General features: G+C 40.1%; 1 protein-coding gene across 5 annotated transcripts in view; it reads right to left on the minus strand.

Annotated features, from left to right (window-relative positions):
* Nucleotides 1-8,488: 8,488 nt before the first annotated feature.
* Nucleotides 8,489-13,200, minus strand: part of FAM214A (family with sequence similarity 214 member A) — a 94,917-nt gene continuing 90,205 nt past the window's right edge. For 4 of the 5 annotated variants that reach the window (XM_046008035.1, XM_046008034.1, XM_046008036.1 and 1 more), the window contains exons 12-13: nt 12,140-12,339; nt 8,489-9,072 (exon numbers count right to left, since the gene is read on the minus strand). In XM_046008035.1, the coding sequence (XP_045863991.1) occupies nt 8,919-9,072; nt 12,140-12,339 (354 nt within the window). In that variant the 3' untranslated portion in view covers nt 8,489-8,918. Of the gene's footprint in view, nt 9,073-12,139; nt 12,340-13,200 lie in introns of those variants that run through there. The other variant, XR_006818658.1, reaches the window with a different exon arrangement.

Genomic DNA, 13,200 nt, shown 5'->3' on the forward strand with positions numbered 1-13,200 from the left:
CTATGACTTTCTTAATTACCGTATCTGTTGCCTTTACCTTTAATCCTCATTCTAGGGGCGCCTGGGTGGCTCAGTGGGTTAAAACCTCTGCCTTCGGCTCAGGTCATGATCCTGGGATCCTGGGATCTCTCTCTCTCTCTCTCTGTCAAATAAATAAAATATTAAAAAAAAATCCTCGGGGCGCCTGGGTGGCTCAGTGGATTAAGCCGCTGCCTTCGGCTCAGGTCATGATCTCAGGGTCTCTGCTCTGCAGGGAGCCTGCTTCCTCCTCTCTCTCTGCCTGCCTCTCTGCCTACTTGTGATCTCTCTCTCTCTGTCAAATAAATAAATAAAATCTTAAAAAAAAAAAAATCCTCGTTCTAATTGACATCTGAATAGCTACGGGCAATACTATACAGGGTCGTTCCTGTTAAGGTTCTCTCAGAAACCTGGAAATCAGGTTGCCATCTAAGAGTTAAACTAGTAGACAGCAACAGATAATGAATGCAATTCTGCAGGAGTTTGGAAACCATCAAAACGTTCAGCCAGAGTTTCCTAGGAAGAATCTCACACAGGGAGAATTGCACTGGGATTGCAACCGGAGAAACAAAATCTTATACTGCAGTCTTTTCAGAGAAAAGAAGGAAGATGTTTGTCAGGCAAGCAAGTACTTAGAGTACAAGAGTTCAAGACGCCAGCTCTTTGAGGAAGATATCCTTTTTATTTTATTTTATTTATTTGACAGAGAGAAATCACAACCAGGCAGAGAGGCAGGCAGAGAGAGAGGAGGAAGCAGGCTCCCTGCTGAGCAGAGAGCCCTATGCGGGGCTCAATCCCAGGACCCTGAGACCATGACCCCAGCCGAAGGCAGAGGCTTTAACCCACTGAGCCACCCAGGCACCCCTGAGGAAGATATCCTTTGAGAGTGTTTTGAGCTGGGCCAACTGAGAAACTTCTTAAGATCAACTATTGGTTCTCATTCCATAATTGCAAAGTAACTTACTGAAAATTTGCCTTTCTTTCCTACAGAGCTATAGGAAGAAAGGATAATGCACTAGTTAAGCTAAGTGAAGCATCCAACACTTGTATTTTCATTAATAAATTAGCATTCTGGAATATATCTTGTATAAATGCATTTGTGAGCTTGAGTTAAAATCTGAGATCACATATATAAAAAAATCAGTATGTGTGATCTTGTAGAAAGAGATTCTCTTTCTGAAAGATAGTGACACACACATGAGGGCAAGTTTGAATTTCTGGGAGGCAGACTTTGGTCAATGGGAAGTTTACAAAGGTCAGTGCCACATTGTGGAGACCTGAGAAGCCATCCTTCCCCAGGTATCACTCTTCGGCATCCTTAACCATGTACCTTAATGTTTAAAATCACACTCTGATCAACAACAACCTCTAGGATACTACTCTCTTATTCTCTTCTACTTCTCTAGCCATTCCTTCTTAATCTCCTTTGTTGAGTCTTTGCCTTTCTCTTAACTGGAGGATTCTAACAATTCTGTCCTTGGATCCCCTTCTTTTTCAAGTTTTACACTCTCCAGATCACTTCTACTTCATAGCTTTTGATATTATCTATGTATTCCAGGCCAGTGCTGTCCAATAGAACTTTCTATGATGATGGAAATAACTCTGTATCTGTGCTACCCAATACAATTGTCACTAGTCAGGAGCACCTGGGTGTTTCAGTTGGTTGAGCCTCCAACTCTTGATCTCAGCTCAGGTCTTGATCTCAGCTCAGGTCTTGATCTCATGGTCATGAGTTCAAGCCCTGTGTTGGGCTCCATGCTGGGCATAGAGCATACATTAAAAACAAAAACAAAAAACAAGGAACAGGGGCATCTGGGTGACTCAGGAGGTTAAGTTGTCTGACTCCTTTTTTTTTTTTTTTTTTTACTTGAGAGAGAGAGTGCGCGCATTGTGCAGGATGAGGGGTAGAGGGAGAAACAGACTCTCCATTGAGCAGGGAGCCCCAGGCAGGGCTTAAGCCCTGGACTCAGTCCTGGGACTCTGGGATCATGACCTGAGCTGAAGGCAGATGCTTAATTGACTGTGCCACCCAGGTGCCCCAAAGTGTTCAATTCTTGATTTCTGCTCAGCTCATGATGCCTACTTAAGATTCTCTCTTTCCCTCTGCCATTACCCCCCATCTAAAAAATACAAAAAACAAAAAACAATGACTCTAATTTGACTACCAGTCATTTGAGACGTGACTAGTGCAACTGAGAAACTGAATTTTGAATTTTATTTAATTTTAACTAAATTAGCCACAGGGACTAGAATCACTGAGAAACGCTATTAACAGATTTTCATTAGGTATGGGGCAAGGTTCAAGTATTTTTGTTTAACCAAATTTCCCCCTGGTGATTCTGATCCACACATGCACAAGACTTTTCAGGCTTGAAACTTGGTAGGTGTATAAAAGCTTGAAAAAGATCAGTGGTCTTTTAGAGGTGTAGGTGCCCTAGCTCAAGAGTTTGTAGGAGTAAAGGACATATTGTCCCACCCCAACCATTCCTCAAGCAGCTGGAAGAGGAAATCCACCTTCATCATTGCTGATATTGTAGCAAGTATCAAGAACAGAATACGTTTTCCCCTGGAGTAGCTTTTCACATTTGTATTGTCCACAGGGGAAGGAGCCTTCTCCATGCCACTAGAGGTGCTCACAATTTCTTCAGCCATTCCAAGCTAGAGACCTGGGCATGTCAGGTATGTCCCCATCATCTCGGAGGGGCACTGGATAGTTGTAGGGTGTGGCCTGGTTGATCATGGTGTTGTTTTTGGTGAAGGGGCTGAGGGTGGGCAGAATTGTCGTGTGACCCCCTGACATGGTGAAGCATGCAACCAGCACTGGCCCCCTGGTCCAAGCATCATTGAGGAAGACTAAGTTTCCTGGCCATCTTAGTTCCAGTGGCAGCGGCACCAGCTTACTTTTTAAAAAGATTTTATTTTTAAGTAATCTCTATACCCAATGTGGGGCTCAAACTCACAACCCCAATATCAAGAGTTGCACACTCCACTGATTGAGCCAGCCAGGCACCCCAAGAACAGAATACATTTATGAAAGGAAGATAGAGGAAGAGTCTGGAAGATCAACTCAGGAAGCCAAGTGAGATAAAGAAAGCCAAAACCCTGAATATAAATGGTGACTTCTGTGAGCTAAGCCCAGGGAACAAACATTACCTAAGTAAGGTCAGTTAACTGTAAAGAGAGAGCAGTTTCAAAAACTTCAGTGTCGGAAAGGGAACCTAGAAATTGGTGGATGCCACTTCTCTAAGGACTAAGATGACAGTTCTTTATATGAATTAAAAGTACAAACAGGAAATTTTTGAACGAGTTGAAAAGAATGATGAACGGTGGGGTCTGGAAGAGACACCACAAACTTTAAACCTTTAAAATTTCTTAAAATGAGGTGCCTGGGTGGCTCGGTTGTTTGGGCATCTAACTCTTGATTCTGGGGTCGTGGGATTGAGCCCCACATTGGGCTCTCCACTGCTCACTTGGCATGGAGGCTGCTTGAGATTCTCTTTCTCCCTTTCCCTCTACTCCTCCAACCCCCCAACCTGCTCTCTCTCTCAAAAATAAAATCTCTTAAAATATTTACCACACTGTGTTTCTAAAATTTCCCTCAACTTTATTTGCATGCTTTCTGACTGTATACTAAGTTGAATGGCCTCTGAGTAGCTTTAGGACATTTCTTCCTGAAGTCCTTTTCTTAAAAGATTTTATTTATTTATTTATTTGACAGAGAGAGACAGCAAGAGAAGAACACGAGCAGGGGGAGTGGGAGATGGAGAAGCAGGCTTCCTGCCAAGCGGGAAGCCCAATGCAGAGCTTGATGCCAGGACCCCAATATCATGACCTGAGTCAAAGGCAGATGCTTAATGACTGAGCCACCCAGGAGTCCCAAATCTTTTTTAAGTCTTTTTTCCCCTAATGATCAATAGGCATTGCCTTATATCTCTCACTCATCACACACAACTTATAAACTTTATTGCCAAGAATATTGATGAAAGTATATTTTAATTTTAATTTTTTTAAAAGATTTTATTTGTGACAGAGATCACAAGTAGGCAGAGGCAGGCAGAGAGAGAGAAGAGGTAGCAGGCTCCCCGCTGAGCAGAGAGAGCCTGATGCGGGGCTCGATCCCAGGACCTGGGATCATGACCCAAGCCGAAGGCAGAGGCCCTAACCCACTGAGTCACCCAGGCGCCCTGATGAATGTATATTTTATGCCAGACTGTAATTTTTAGTGGAAAAAGAATGAAGAAAGAGGCAAAATTCCAGTGTAGTAGAACGGAAAAGACTTAAGCTTTAACTCAGATGTGAATCCTGAGTCTTCTGACAGTGAGACCTTGGGCAAGCCCTTCAAGCTTCCTTTTCTTTCATTGTAGAATAGATTTATACTTCCTGCAGTATGGCTTTAAGTATTAAATAACATATAAATTGTTTACACTGACTGGTACATTCATAGTAGGCATTCATATGTTCTCTTCCTCCTCCCAGGGTCCAAACTTAAAATACATATCTCACAAACTACTACAATAAAAATTTTTAGAGAGGATATCTTTCTCATAGATAATCCATGATGGAGTAGAATGGGTCAATTCCAATGCATATATAATTTTAGGAATTGAGAATGAATTCCTACCATGATGAAAAGCTTTCTTCCCATCTAGACAGACACTGTATTCCTAGGTCTAGTAGACCATAAGGAGTGTCAAATACCAAAATTTCACAGTGACCACCTCTATAAAGTTATAGCTGAAAGAGTGAACAGAGAAAGGGACTTAGTTATTTTACATAATTAACTAGTGTGAAAAAATATGATAATGAACATGTATTGCATGAATCTTTTAAGTATGAAAAAGAGTCACTGCTTCATTCACAAAACTAATTAGCAAAGAGTGGGAATTCTTAGAATGAAGCCTTGAAAGAGAAAGGTTTTCCTTTCATTCTGGGAATGACAAAGTCCTGGTGGGGGCAAATGGCAGGAGGGACTCTTTTTATTTTTTATTTATTTTTTAAAGATTTTTATTTGAGAGAGAGCAGGAGTTGGGGATGGGGGTAGGAGTGGGGTGGGAAAGTGTCAGAGGAAGAGGAAGAAGCAGGCTCCCCACTAAGCAGGGAGCCCTGACGTGGGGCTTGACCCTAGGACTCTGAGATCATGACCTCTGAAGGTAGACACTTAACTGAGCCACCCAGGGGCCCGAGGAGGGAATCTTCTTTTGGATGCTTTCTATTCAGTCCCCATTTCATCACTTACTCTCATTTCATAAGAAAATTTCCAGACTTTGTGCAGGTTGTTTGTGACCTGGCGGGGTTTTTTGTTTGTTTGTTTTTTAAGATTTATCTTGTGGGACACCTGGGTGGCTCAGTTGGTTAAGCATCTGTCTTTAGCTTGAGTCATGATACCATGGTCTGGGATTGAGCCCCCCTTCTCCCAGTCAGATTCCCTGCTCATCAGCAGGGATTCTGCTTCTTCCTGTCTCTGCACCCCTCCCCCCCCCTCCCCGGCCTTGTGTTCTCTCTCTCTCAAATAAATAGTATCTTTTAGGGGCGCCTGGGTGGCTCAGTGGGTTAAAGCCTCTGCCTTCGGCTCAGGTCATGATCTCAGGGTTCCGGGATCGAGCCCCGCATTGGGCTCTCTGCTCAGCGGGGAGCCTGCTTCCTCCTCTCTCTCTGCCTGCCTCTCTGCCTACTTGTCATCTCTCTGTCAAATAAATAAATAAAATCTTAAAAAAAAAAGTATCTTTTAAAAAAATTATTTATCTTGAAGAGGGAGGGGCAGAGGGATAGGGAGAGAGAGAGACTCTTATGCAGACTATCTGCTCAGTGTGGAGCCTGACACCGGCTCCAGAGGGGCTCGATCCCAGGATCCTAAATCATGACCTGAGCCAAAACCAGGGGTTGGAACTTAACGGACTGAGCCACCCAGGTGCTCCTGGAGTTTCTTTGTAAAGCAAGTTACAGAATGACTCATTTTGTTAGTCTGCAAAACTGCCCAGTGATCCTGCAGTAAGTGAAGAGATCTCTATTATCTAGCACAGGTCAACTGGTTGTCTGCTGGTAGCTTTACCTGCATGCCAACACTCAATCTAGTGACAAGATCTGTCTATACGAAGAGGCATGGCATGGGAAGTGTGGTCAAGTCTCAGCTTGTGACAGAAGGGTGGGAAAACAACTATTATGTTAGACATAGTGCCAGGGCAAGTGAGAGCAGACAGGTGCTGGGTCACCATATCTCAACTGGAAAAAACAATGTAGGCATAAGCCCTAAAAAGAGGGACAAAATTTCAGTACGTTTTTCTTGCACAAACTTGCCAGCAAGAGCACAGGATGCACCCAGATGTTTCAATCATCTTAAAATTTTCTTTAAAACGCCCATAAAGGGGAACCCGAGTGACTCAGCTGATCAAGCATCTGCCTTTGGCTTGGGTCATGATCCCATGGGGCTCCCTTCTCAGTGGGGAGTCTGCTTCTCCCTCTCCCTCTGTTCTTCCCCTCCTGCAAGTGCATGAGCCCACGCACACACACACTCTCTCAAATAAATCTTACAAAAGGAAAAAAATGCCCAGAAACATGGAAAGCCATGTTATTAGAAATAATTCTAGAAAGGTTACAGTAAGGTATTCACATAAAAAGACACCTGCATACAACAAACATCACTAATTTTTGGATTACTGGAGAGGTCAAAGAAACTAACAATTTTTAAAAAGGTATTTTGATGGTTTAAATGCTTGGTGTTTTTTCCAGGTTTTATATAGAATTACCAATATTTACTTAGGTCAATGTGTAAGAAATCAAGATACATATATTAGAATACTGATTCCAACAATCAGATGACAAAATATAAGCAGGCATATTATCAATATTCTCACCCCATTTTCTCAATCACAGAGATCCAGAAAAAGTTTAGAGAATTCCTGGAGTCAGTCCTATTAGATATTATTAGAGCTGGGACTACAATCCAAATGTTCTGGGTCCTAATTCCATGTTGCTTCCATGGTCTGAAAATTAAGAATAAATCTTCACAAATTTGTGCCATTGACAACTTTTTTTTTTTTAAAGCTTTATGGAATACCAATAGCCTTTTCTCTTAGCTGGTATTTTATTTTTTTATTTTATTTTATATATATATTTTTTAAAGATTTTATTTATTTATTTATTTGAAAGACAGAAATTACAAGTAGGCGGAGAGGCAGGCAGAGAGAGAGAGGAGGAAGCAGGCTCCCTGCTGAGCAGAGAGCCCTATGCAGGGCTCAATCCCAGGACCCTGGGATCATGACCGGAGCCGAAGGCAGAGGCTTTAACCCACTGAGCCACCCAGGCGCCCCACTGGTATTTTATTTTAAAGATTTATTTGAAAGCGAGTGAGCATGTGCGTGCATGTGGGGGGGGGAGGGGCAGAGGGAGAGACTCTTCAGACTCCCTGCTGAGCACAGGGCCCAATGAGGGGCTCAATCTCTCAACCTATGAGATCCTGACCTAAGCCTCATGAAATCATGAACAATGTTGAAACCAATAGGCAGATGCTTAACCAACTGAGCCACCCAAGTGCCCTGTTGGTATTTTATTTGTGCTTTGTTGTCTAATCTCCTATTGTCCACTGTCAGTGCACAAACATCTAAAACCACTTTTCTAAGGGGGATGGAGGGAGGGTTTTTGCTGCATTCAGCCAAGTTCCCTTGCTTAGGAGTTTTCCTAGTTGCCAAATGCCTTCCTTCCATTGTGACCCTGAGCAAGAAGATGATAAATTTGGGGGCGCCTGGGTGGCTCAGTCGGTTAAGAATCTGCCTTTGGCTCGGGCCATGATCTCCGGGTCCTGGGACCGAGCAATATTGGGTTTCCTGCTCAGTAGGGGGTCTGCCCCCCCCACTCCCCTTCCTCCCTGCTTATTCTCTCTCCAAATAAATAAAAACTTTTAAAAAGGTGGTAAGTTTCCTTGGGGAAGAAGCTCAAGACAACTTCCCTCTCCTCTTGTCTGCTATAAAGATAGAATGGAAACTGTCTGATGGCCACCAGAAATCACTCAATCACATGAATGTCTCATCTAAAAATAAAAGCCAAATACACATTTCTTTGTTTTTTGCGTATATTTACAATATAAATACTAATTTACTTTCAAAGTACATATTCTTTTTAACAATTTGCAAAAGTTATCTAGCATGGGACAGCAATTTAATGTAAAGCCTCTGTAGTAGTAATTAAGGAAAAATAGAACTGTTTTAGGGATAAGTAGTTCTAGAAGGAGTATGAATGGGCATAATGATTTGAACTTGCAAAGGGAATGTGAAGCAGCTTAGTCCACATTGCACTGCCAAAACAGCATGTTAAAGGACTAGTATGTGATACAGCAACCTGGATGGGGTAAAAACTAGAGCTGGGAGATATAAAAAGTACACATGCTTGCATAGTGCGTTAATCTTAAAGAAGCTCAACATTTCATTCTCATTTTCAATAAATTAAATGAATAGTACTTAAAACACATCACACAAAATTAAAGATTTGTGCGTATATTTTGGATTTCAACATTAATGTCAAAAATACATAGTATGATTTTACATAGCATTTGTGCTACATTAGAACACTAGAGACAAACATCACTTGAGTATTAAGGAAAACATTAAATATTAAATAACTGAGAAATAAAATGTGTCAACACTAATCTAACTGGGGGGGGTGTGGTTTGCTATTGCAACATGTCCAATGAAGTGGTTTCAACAGTACAAAAAGGATTATTAGGACATGAGTGTTTCCAGTCTACTTGGAATATGTGGATCTCATTCCAGGAATCCTTTAATAAAAACTGGTCCAGGATAACAGGAGAGGATCCACTCTCCTGGTTGTTAATTGGTACACTCCGTTCTACGCTAATTTTTACTTTCCAACTTGGGTACTGAGCGAATACTTTAAATTGTCACTCCTTATCAACATCTTGGTGAAAACTGAGGGTTTGTTGGCGATTCAGTGTAAGATTTGAGTTCATATGCAGCACCGCTATCAACTTCCATTGACTTTCTTGAAAACAGGAGCCGTACATCTCTATGGAGGTAGATCTTTCCAGATTTAGAACTCTGGAACCTATACAGACAAGCAAACAGAAAGATGCAACATTGCAGGCACTGAGTTTTTAAAACAAACAAACTTGAGGATTTAAATTTTGAAAGCAGGAAGAATTAGTCTTGCTACAATATTAAGAGTGACTCTTTAACAAGATATTTTAGTCTTCTATTTCCAAAATTTGTGCTGCTAGTTAAGTGTTTCTCCCTTATTATTCACTACCTGAACAATTGACACTCCCTTTCCTCCTTGTATGATCAGAGGTGTTTCTTTCTGTAAAGCTTGTTTCCCATACCATCCTACTTTCATCCCTGACACCATAACACATGCATGTTCCCTCACCTAAAGTGTCAAGTTTCAGTTCACATTAGCCAATCACACTACATTTGGGCTCTGCAGTCCTAGCATCTTCTAGTCACATCCATTTCACATAACTTGCCCTCTCCCAATTTTGAGTACATTAAAAAGGATTCCAAACTTGAAAAGTCACAACAGAAAATAATCAAGTATTGAGGAATTATTGCTATCATTAGTAATGGCTAGTAGCTAAATAAAGCCTAACCATCATTAAAGACAAAAGTTTGTAGTGAAATGAAAATGGTATCAGAACTGTGTATGGAACTGTGTCGATACCCTGCTAATATCCATGACATAATACAGGGGCTGGAGTCTTTTGTCCTATAAACTTGTCTGGAAGCTAGTCAGGCATACAAACATACTCTTTAGTGCTAATCTCTCATTTTCCCTTTGCACAGCAGAAATACTCTTTGGGTTTCTGAATTTTATTCCTAAATTAGCTGAAACATCTGGTGGTCAGTTGTATGTGAGCCAAATGTCAGCTTACTCTTCCATTCTGCCTGAAGTTTTTTTACCTTCTTAATCTGAAGAAGCAAACTGAGACCTTTAGCAAGTAGAACATACTCATACATATGTGGTATACTTCCCAAAGAGGTTTCTTTACAGCATATAAAGTATCTGATCACTATGTGGGGATTATAAAGGCTGGGTGATTTATGTTTACTTTAGTGAATGTTGCTTATGGAGCGCTATGGTGGTGAAACTTCAAGAGGAATGGTATCAAATGGAAGTGTAGAGAGTTGAATCTTATCCTAGATTGGGCTGAGAGCTATCCTTACAGTCTGCTATTCCATACCATTTCTCTTTTTAAAGTCTTCCAAGTCTGTTTTCAGATTTTTATTCCACAATCTATATAATACTTCCCATCAGGCTCATAACAGGTAGTGTAGAGTTGGGTTTAAAAACACTGAGCCAGAGGCACTTGGGTGGCTCAGTGGGTTGAGCTTCTGCGTTCAGCTTGGGTCATGATCTTAGGGTCCTGGGATCAAACCCCGTATCAGTCTCTCTGCTCAGCAGGGAGCCTGCTTCCTCCTCTCTCTCTCCTGCATCTCTGCCTACTTGTGATCTCTCTCTCTGTCAAATAAGTAAATAAAATCTTAAAAAAAGAAAAACCACAACCACCCCCAAAAACAAACATTGAGCCAGTTCAACATGTCCCCAGGATTCAGAACACCAGGCAGAAGACCCCAAGGCAAAAGTACCAATTAAGCAGTACTAGACTTTTTCAAGTATGAGACTTGAGTGGACAACTCTTTATTCATTCTAGACCACCACAAGTAGATCTATTGAAAGATAGCTGGTGGTCCCCATCAGAAGCAGATTAAAGGCCTTCTGGATCCTGGATGAGAGGACACCTCCTGAGAGGTGCCTCCTTCTCAGGAATAGCAACTTTTGGAGCAAGGAGTTAGGCTAAAATGAATTACTTTCACTGATGTGACTGAGAACTTACTATGAACAGCATCAGAAAATTACTAAGAACAGAGGTATAAATAAAAGGTTATTCAGGGGCATCTGGGTGGCTCAGTCAGTTAAGCAACTGCCTTTGGCTCAGGTCATGATTCCAGGGTCCTGGGATCCAGCCCCATGTTGGGCCCTCTGCTAAGAGAGCTTCTCCCTCTCCCTCTGCGTACTGCTCTCCCTGCTTGTACTGTCAAACAAATAAAATCTTGGGGGGAAAAAAAGGCTATTCAGCTCTCTATTAACCAACAGATTTGCTCATTGCCTGAGATTTAGGATTTAAGGGCAGAAAACCTAGTCCCAGAATACTGGCAACTTGGACCTCATGGGCAAACAGCTTCTCACAACCTAGTGCTGTGACCTGGGTAGCAAAAGTCGGAGGAAAAGGTATTTCTGATGGAATTACTAGAATATAAACTCTTTGAGAACAGAGATTTTCACACTGTTGTTTCCCTAGTGCCCAGGAGCATACCTGACACATAAATACTTGTTAAATGAATGAATGAAAGTTAAAAACGTTCCCTGCCCAATACAGTAGCCACTAACCACATGTGGCTACTGAGCACCTGAAATGTGGCTACTTCACATTGAGTTGTGTTGTTCCTATAAATCTCTATTTGATTTCAAACATTTACAATAAAAGGATGTAAAATACCTCATTCATAATTTTTAAAAAAGATTTTATTTATTTATCTGACAGAGAGAGAGAGAAATCACAAGCAGGCAGAGAGGTAGGCAGAGAAGGAAGCAGGCTCCTTGCTGAGCAGAGAGCTGGATCTCAGGATCCTGAGATCATGACCTGAATGAAGGCAGAAACTTAGCCCACTGAGCCACCCAGGCACCCCTATGTTGATTATATATTCAGATTATAACACTTGGGTATGTTCAGTTAAATAAAATATATTCATCTTTCCTCTCTCTTACTACTTTTTTTTAATGTGGCTACTAGAATATATAGAGCTGCATATGCAGTTCATATAATAATTCTATTGGTTTCAAAAATGTGTTTCACTGCCCCAGATAGGTGAGCATTTGTTTTGATATAAAATATTTTACATTACATTGCTATAAATGAAAACTCTCCTAATTTAATAAGTAACAATGATTGCAGGAAGATACGCTATGTGTTTTCTGCATCTTGGCATATGAAAAGTTTCCAAATTAAGCAAATTCCAAAGGACACTGGTCTAGTCAGTGTGACAGGTGTTAAAATAAACTAAAATTTTGAAGTTCTTCTTTAGTAATGTACTTTCATATTTATTTGAAACATTACCTCAGATGTATGAGGTAGCGTAATAACCGTTCTTCTGCATGTCGGATGTTCTCTTTATTAACAGTTCTCTTCATTTCTTGTTTAACAGGTACAGAAAAAGTTCTTTGTCGAAGGAATGTCTGATGATTGGCTGGCATATCTCGTAAGTCATATATCACAACAAACATCTTCACCACAGTCTTATTAGGATTAAATAAGGTCTGAAGAAACAACATAAAAAATATTCTTTAAAAAGTGGTTTGTTGATTTGATGCAAAATGATTGTGCCAATAATAAAATAGTATTTTTAATAAGTTAATCCCAGTGGATATAATTCAGTTTTGGGAACTAAAGTTAATAACACCTTAAAAGTTTATGAAGTGATATTCAATTTTTTAAAAAAAGTTTCAATTTTTTATTTCCCAATAATACAAAATCCTGTAACAAATCAAAATTTTTAGTCACAAATTTCATATTAGACAATACATAGCTTTTACTCTTTGTTCAGATTTTAAGAAATGCTTCCACTGAAGTAAGCAACATATACCCTTACTGGATTAAAACATTCCAGTTCACTTATTTCAAACATTAGCTTTATTAAAGTGTGTCAACTGTGAAATACTCAGAATATTAATTTTCCTTACATTTTTAATAGTGAGTAAATAGAAAAATTTAAAAATAGCTGGGTAAAACTAGACTTTTTGGTATATTTGGTATATTAGGTACATATAAAATTAAAAATGTGTTCTCAAAAAAGAGAAATTTCCTTATTTGGAAATTTTTCTGAGTTTAGAAAATAAAGTTCATTATTATTAGTTATGAAGTAGGATGAATAATACTTCATGTTCTTACAGTTGAATTCGTTGCAAAAACTGTAGTGACACTAAACTTTTAAAATATCACCAATACCATAATAGACCAAAATACATATCCTTAGTGAAGACTGAATTAAATTCAACTGATACATGGCTATTAAAAATTGAAGGAATATTATTTTTTTTAAAGTACTAATTTTTAAACAAGATCCCAAGCTGCTGATCTGACTTTAACCAAATTACCAACACATCAATAGGTAACTTGGT

This window comes from Meles meles, chromosome 6 (assembly GCF_922984935.1).
Source record: "Meles meles chromosome 6, mMelMel3.1 paternal haplotype, whole genome shotgun sequence".
In the NCBI taxonomy this organism is placed as follows: domain Eukaryota; kingdom Metazoa; phylum Chordata; class Mammalia; order Carnivora; family Mustelidae; genus Meles; species Meles meles.